Source organism: Nematolebias whitei, chromosome 9 (genome assembly GCF_014905685.2).
Source record: "Nematolebias whitei isolate Nwh7 chromosome 9, NemWhi1, whole genome shotgun sequence".
In the NCBI taxonomy this organism is placed as follows: domain Eukaryota; kingdom Metazoa; phylum Chordata; class Actinopteri; order Cyprinodontiformes; family Rivulidae; genus Nematolebias; species Nematolebias whitei.
The window spans coordinates 40,801,273-40,809,245 of NC_056506.1; the positions used below are offsets into that span (position 1 = coordinate 40,801,273).

General features: G+C 40.4%; 1 protein-coding gene across 1 annotated transcript in view; it reads right to left on the minus strand.

Moving 5' to 3' along the window:
• Positions 1-253: 253 nt before the first annotated feature.
• Positions 254-7,973, minus strand: part of arhgef18a (rho/rac guanine nucleotide exchange factor (GEF) 18a) — a gene marked incomplete in the record, with an annotated part of 23,467 nt that continues 15,747 nt past the window's right edge. The window contains 8 exon segments of the mRNA XM_037682353.1: positions 254-695; positions 3,304-3,408; positions 3,684-3,960; positions 4,252-4,701; positions 4,849-4,896; positions 4,983-5,054; positions 6,474-6,589; positions 7,130-7,267. Coding sequence (XP_037538281.1) covers positions 535-695; positions 3,304-3,408; positions 3,684-3,960; positions 4,252-4,701; positions 4,849-4,896; positions 4,983-5,054; positions 6,474-6,589; positions 7,130-7,267 — 1,367 coding nt within the window.

Genomic DNA, 7,973 nt, shown 5'->3' on the forward strand with positions numbered 1-7,973 from the left:
GCCACTGTCTGCAGTCAGGAGTACAAACTGTAATTTTTATTAATAATTCAGCCTCATGAGCTCAACAGACCCTTCAGATTGTTTTATCCACACCGAGGAGCAAACCCACAGCAGAAAACTGAATATTTACAAAGATGTAAACTTATTAAACCTAAGCTATACACATACCTCATTTTTAAATTAAAGAGAAAGCCGAAGACACGAGTGCTAAATGGTTACATAATTTTTTTTTTTAAGTTAAAAAAATAAAATAACATTAAAAAAATATGGGAAGTCTTTGGCTTTAATATGCTCCATTTAAAATATAAACTTTTCTAAATTAGAAATGGGTCTAGTTAAAAAAAAAAAATCTTTAAACAGTCTTTACAATGAATGTGCATCTCTTGAATAAACAGCCTTTTCTTCGTTTCATCCTCACCTCAAACAGGTTTTCTCTTTTTCAAACGTTTCGTCGCAAACCGCCGTGGAGTCGCGGGCGACGTCTTCAGCGCTCCGCCAGCGTCTCTGTGCATGCAAGTCCATCCAAACTCACCGTTAAACCATCACCATCTTTTCTTCTTTTTTCTTAAGGTCTTTTGGGAAGGGAGGGAGCGGAGGAGGAGGTGGAGATGGAGGACCTTCGCTGCTGTCCCTTCTGTTTGTGTTGAACTGAGATGGTTTTACATTCTGAGTGGGGGCTGGAGGCCTGAACGTATCTGTGGAGGGGCAGAGAAACTTAGGCAGCTCCCCAAAGTCTGAACGCCACGTTAAAACAACGTTTTCTACATTATGACTTTTACAAATTCCACATTTATTATAACGTTCAGTTTTATTGTCGTTGTTGCTGAGCCTTTACTCGACAGATTTCCTCCTTCACAGTAATACAGATGCACACATCCTCCAACAGAGGGCGCTGTTTACGATTTAATGGTTTTACAGATTTAATGGCGCTTTCAGGCACAAATATGACATAAAAAAGTCAAACTACTGAGAAGTTAAAAAACAACAACCTCAGAATAAGGTAGATTTAGCTGAGGACCCACCAGCTGAAGATATCCTAAAAAAATATTTAGTCAACTATAAAAATATTAACCAAAAGACTGACAACAGCTGATTTGTTGTTTTTGTCCAGGCAGTCGTGTTTCTTCACAAAGAAGCTGATGAAAGTGTAAAGAAACACTTAACTGGATGGGAACACCTGTGTTTAGAGTAGTAGTTCTCAAACTGTGGGGCTCAGAGCCATGCTGCCCCTCGCTAAAATGAAACATGTAGCAGGTGGAACCAACGCTGCAATGCAACGTTGCCGCCTGAACCCATTTTAGGGATGCATATATATTCGAACCACTCCTCTCGGGCAGGAGGCTTCGGCCCATTCGGACCAGAGCTTCCCGCCATAAGAACAGTTTCTTCCCCTCTGCCGTCGGACTCTTGAACACTCATAATCACGTTACTTTATAACTCTGCTTTGGCCACTTTATCACTGTATTTTAACTGCACTACTCCAATTGCACATTTTTTCTGAGTATTGTGTTGTATTGGTGTACATATGTTTTCTTTTATATTTTATTTGCACCTTTATGCCGAAGCAAGTTCCTAGTCTGTGAATCCTGTTCATTGACAATAATAAACTGAATCTGAATAAAACAGTAAACTACAAAAGTATTCCTGTATTTGTTATTTTTCTCTTTAACAGAGCATAAGTTTGGAAAATGAAGAAGTATTTACTGCTAAATCCATGAATTGAATCAAGGATTACTAAACTGAGTTAGCTCATCGTATTTTATTAAAGAAGGAGGCGTCGCTGCACCTAGAGCTGAGTTCTCCTCCGCTCCACGTTGCTCGCTTCATTGCTAAAAGCTCACAGCGGGACAGGTGTTGTACCGAAACATGTTTGGGTGCCACGGGAGCCTGTTGTTTCTGCTGCTTTAGTTCTTGGAGTCAAACACTGACACTAAAATATGTTAATTTATTTGCCTAAGATTACAGCAAAGACATCTCTGGTTCACTTTTATTTTTTCCTTTAAAACTCTTTGTTCTCTCAGTTTCACACGTTTGTAGTTATAAATATCTGGAGACTTCAGTGTTATATGGAGTTATAACAACATAAACAAGATTTTGAGATTTGAATGCACTAATCTGGTTTATATTTGGAACCTTGGAATTTTGGTAAAAGATAATGGACTGTAATTTTGATTGTCTGTACGTCTTGTGCATGACGGAAACTGACGAAGCTGACTTGACTTGCATTCAGAAGAGTGACGTATAAAAATGTGCAGCACAGTCAAAATAACTTAATTATTATTATTTTTTTGCCTGACTGACAGACCTCTGCTTTAAATTACATTATTTCACTCAAAAGGATAAGATTTTAAAGGTTTCAGTTCATGTTCAATTGCGCCGCTCAAGGTGGCTGCATGTTGGAGCAGCTCTGTTACTTTTATTCTGAGATTTTGCTTTTGGAAACTTCCTATTTTTCTGGATGCAAGTCACATTTTTTTGGATGATTGTTTCCTCTGGTATTGGATGCTGTGCAGCTGGAAGGATTTTTACTGAAACTTTTTTAGTTTTGGACATTTGTTATGATGCGTAACCATGGCAACAAGGCAGTTTTCTACAACCAACAGCAGCTGATTAACATCTCAAAAGCTCAAATAATATCTCAACTACTGCCCCAAATCTCAAATAAGTTGAAAAGGATGTACTGTGGATGGATTCTCATCTACATGCCAGCTGTGCTCGAGTGCCTGACCACTGAGATCCTGGAACTAACAGGAAACACGGCTCATGACAGCGGAAGGACAGGATCGTCCCTCTGCACCTACAGTTGTCTGTCCGCAGCGAAGAGGAGCTCAGCAGACTGCTGGGAGGAGTGGCCATCGCTCTGGGAGGAGTTCTGCCCGGCATTCGGACGCTCCTACAGCCCGGAGGAACCGAGAGGCCAGCTGAGTCTGGGTGGACGGATCGGACGGCATCTGCAGCCAGTTTCTTAGGATCCACTGTGGGATGGATCTTTACAAGAGATCCTTCCTGCCTACAGCCATCAGCATCTATAACATCTCTCAATGAAATGAGGATAATGAGTTACAGCAACAAATAATTTCCCTTTGGGATTAATAAAGTATTTTTGAATTGAATTTGAATGTAGCAAATACTTGTTTGATGCGTTGATACTTTTGTTTGCTCAATTAAAAAAAAAGTCTGAGGACCGCTGGTTTAGAAGAATTAAGTGTTTGATGTAAAAAAAAAATAAGCCTCATCTTGGAGCACTGAACTCGTTCTTTGGATAGATAATAGTTTAGAATGAGGAGGTTTTTAAATTTGTACCTGAATTTAAGCTCCTTTGAGGACTGACGTTCCTCGTGGTCTTCAGACTGCCTCCTTCTTTCCCCGTCACTCGGATCGGCACCACCTGACTCACGTCTATGTTAGCTGGAGGACCAAAGACAAAAGCAGAATGTACATCATGTTAGAAGGTCGGTCTGTACAGGCTCAGGTCCATGTCAAGTAGATCATTCAGATCTAAAAGGTTGATTTGAGTTATTATTGGAGATGGAATGTATTCACAAATTTTACTCTTTACAATGTAACAAGTAATTTCTGGAAACATTCCCTGCAGCCTCGTAGGTTTGATCCAGCTCTGTTCTCTCGAGTTGTAAAGACACGTTCTAAAGGTTTAAAACCCAACCAAAGCCTCGATGACTGACCTGCGCTGTGCGCTCTCTTGTGAGCCCGATTCCCCTTGAAGCTTTTATCTCTTCGTCTGGAGGTCGTAGCCAGCTCGCGGGGGATCTGCTGCACCACTTTAGTTCTCTGCCCCGGCATGGTGGCGCTGACTCGAGAAACGTGCGCTTTTTGGCTGACGCTCTCCCGCCGAGGTGGAACTCGTGGAGGAATCTCTTTTGTGTCAGAAAAATTACCGAGAGGAGCTCTCAGAGTCCCACCTCCGTTTACTACGCTCCCCCTGAAGGATGGGTAAGGCGACTGATGGTGAAGATAAAAGAAAAATGATTTAAGGGCGTTAAACTAAACCAACTCGTCCTTTATTATTCTTAATAGATTAAAGATCCTCTTCCATATTCTGTATGATTTTTAAATTTTTTTTTGTAAATTTTAAAATTAGATTTCTTCTTTTTTCCCCTCCAAATTTCTAATGCAATCGTTTAAAACTAGAAACCACTTTGAAATAAAGATCACATGAGCTTAAATTTATGAACCAATGACAAAATATTAGTCAGTAATATTAATAAATCTAATTTTTTCCAAACTTCTCACCAGTGCAGGATCATCATAATTGCGGTACGGACCGATCTTCAGCTTCTCCAATCGTTCCTTCTCTTTACGAAGCAGCTCTTTTTCCTTGTCTGTCTTTTTGGAGGTTTCTCTCAGCTTCTCCAGGTTCTGCTGGCAGGTTTCCCATTGCTTCTTCAGCTCTGCGTCCTCCTCGTTCAGCTTCTTTTCCCTTCTCCTGCACTCCTCCTCTCTCTGCTTCAGCTCGGTCTCCTGAGCCTCCATCTGGAGCCTCTGACGGTTCCTCTCGTTCTCCCAGTGCTGCACCTCATCCTGATGCTTCTGCAGCACGGCCATGTCCTCTTGCTGCTTCTTCAGCGCGCGCTGCTTCTCCTGCTCGAGCAGCACGTTGTTGTAGCTACGAGCGGGCTGCTTGCTCTTTGTCTGGAAGGCCTTCTGCAGCTCCAGCCTGCTGTCCTGCTGGGCGATGACTGCCTGCACGATGAAAATTTAACATTTCTTCTAGTAGTAATAGAAACAAATCATGAAAAAATAAAAACAACAACCCATATTTAACGTCTGTTTTGAGCCATACAGTTGTAAAGTTAAACTTTACAACTTTTTCAAACTTTCTAGTCTTACTTCCAAACTGTGGAGCTTCTTTGAGAGTTTCAACAAATGGTCGCACACCTACAGAGAGAAATAAAATAAAGGTGCAAAATCTGACATGAATGGAAAACGGGACACGGGTAAACAGAATAACTGAGGGGTCTTACTGCTTTGTCAGGAAAGTGAGTGGGATTTGAGTTGCAGAGTGACACTGGACAGATTCCAGTTTCATCGTCAGCCTGTTTTACAAACGGCACAAAGGACAGAAAGTGTCAAAGGTCAGGAAATAACTTGAAACCAACAAAAGGAAAGTTAGTGAAACTTCAGCTAAAGAAATTCAGACATTGCTTTTGAATTTTGGTTTAACAAAACAAAAAAAACAACTAATGAATCTGACCTCGACAAGAAAACGGCACCAGTTATTGATAAAAAAAATGGTACCTTTGAGGCCATCGAGTGACTTGTGTAACTCTTGCTGAAACTTCTGCACCTGTTCACAGGTATTTTGACCCACTCCTCATGAACGAACTCCTCCAGCTGTTTCAGGTTTGAAGGGTTTCTTTTCCCGGCTACAAGTTTCAGCTTCTTCCACAGAAGTTCAACAAGATTGCGATCAGGGTTAAAAATGCAGCCTCAGAATAGTTTGGTTTTCAGCCATGCAAGGTGTGTTTAGCTGTTGGAGGATCCATTGCCCATGACTGAGCCCAAGCTTTCTGACGTCTCAGAATGCCTTGATGGTCTTGAGATTTATTTGTACCCTGCACATATTGAGATGTGGTAAAGCAGCCCCAGAACAGAACCGAGCCGCTTCCGTGTTTCACTGTAGGTCCTGTGCTCTTCTCTTTGCAAGTTTCATTTTTGGGTCTGTGAAAACGGAGCTGATGGGACTTTATGCCAAATCCGTCCAAACGACATCCTTCCCGGAGCTTTGTGATTCGTCAGAACGCATTTTGGAAAATTTGAGTCTTGCTTTTCTACGATTCAATGTCCTCCTCCGTCGTCTTTCATTAAGTCCACTTTGATCAAACAGTGACTGACGGTGCGACACCGATGACCTTGAGCTCACCTCTGCTCTATCTGAAGTTGTTCTGGGCTTTTTGGTTACTGTTCATATTATCCACCTCTTCAATCTGTCATCAGTTTTCCTCTTGCGGTCATGTCCAGGAGGATGGCTACCTTAAACTTCTGAACTGTGACAGGACATCCAGCTGCTTGGAGATGCTCTTATAGCCTTTATCTTTAACATCTGGCCAATCAATTCCTTTCTAAGCTCCTGAGACACTCTGCCCTTAGCTTTCTGTGGTCCATGTTCAGCGGCGTACACACCATGATACCAAACAGCTCAGTGACTACATTTAACCCTTTAAATAGGCAGACTGACTGACAGACTGCCTGAAGACACTGGTGATGTTGATTACACAACACTCCGGAGTTCAACATGTCCCTTTGCTCAATTTTTTTCCCCAATCTTTTCTAGGCGTATCATCACGTTTGTAAGTTTCATTAGTTTATTTATTTTTAAATCTGTTAAACCAAAATTCAAACGTGTGTTTTTTCAATATTTTTAACTAGAGGTTACAAACAAATTTGACCGTGTGTGTAAATTATAAAAGAGATAAAAATCCAGAGTTTAGATTCGTTCCATCTGCCTCACTTACAGACTGTTCCAGACTTTCAGAGAGGGACATTCTCTTGAGCAGATGTTCACAGCTGTTTAATCTGCTGTACGATGAAATGTCCACACTTACATCAGGAGCCTCAACTGCATTTCCATCTGAGAAAGTTCAAATGAAAAACCATCAGTCACATCAAAAGTCTAGGAAAATTTTTTTTTTCCATTAATTTGTTTATTTAATTAGGATGGACCTATTGTACAAGATGAAGTATGACTTATTTTAACAACAAAGACATTTTCTGAAGAGGATTTTATCCAAATTCATTTTGCGTTTTGTCCCAAAGTTAAGAAAAAAAACAACTCCATGTTGCCAAGAATAAACTGTTTCTGATAAACATTTTATGCTTAATGAACAGTCAGTAAATAAATTAAATACAATAAAACATCTGTTGCTTCATCTCGAAACACTACACTTTTCAGCAGGTAACCTACTCATGAGAATTCATACCAAAGTAATGAGCACACAGCTTTGCGGTAAACACAGTTGGAAATAATTTTAAGCTAATTGCTGTTTAGCTCAGTGACGTGAGTGGATGATAACACTCAAGTTCATTTACAACATATGTTTCTTTAGATGAACTGATGGTGTGCATAAATTCTTAAAATTATTCAAGTTTAAAAACAACAAACAAGTCTTACATTTTACGCTGGGGTTGTCCTCCCTCCCTGCAAAAGTCTGAGCCCTCCTGACCGTCCCTCGCTGCATCATCTGCGTCTCCTCTACAGGAAGGTTCGAGTCTCTTATCCTCATGAAGAACAGGTCCTGCAGGATTTCCACTACAAACAAAAAAGCAAAAACAAAACCCTTCCTCAAATATCCATACATTTTTACACGCTTCTTCCTTTTTGGATCGCGGGGGTCACAATATATTCCTTTAAAATACATGATCACTATGATCCAGTGGCCATTTTAGCCTCTTTTGGGGGGTGCTCCAGCACCCCTAAATTTTTACTCAGCACCCCTGAAAAATAAAGTTATAAAGTTTGCATTTATGATTCAATGTGACAAAGTAAACAAATTTAAAAGGTAACAGATCATTGTAATACTTTGTTTGTTTACATAATGACTTATTGCTGGATGTCCGGCCACTGAGTTGCTGAGCAGTTTTTTGAATAGCCTTGCTTTAGAGGGTGGAATAAACTGGAACAAACTGTATTAATAGTTTATTCCATTTCCAAAACTTAAACCGCGTCTGGAAAAATGTAACAGATGACAAAGCCCTGCAGTCGACCTCATGAGCAGCTGAATACAACAGTGATAAACAGGAAGTGCGTTCATCTGTATGAAGGTAACTGAAAGCAAATCCTCCATTTTCTGTCATACCGGTAATTATATTATTAAATGGTAAATGGTCTGTAGTTATATAGCACCTTTCTATCTGATCAAGACACTCAAAGTGCTTTACAACACAATCTGTGCCCTCATTCACCCACTCATACAGCACTCTACCAGATCTAAAGCTAATTGAACAAATCATTCTAA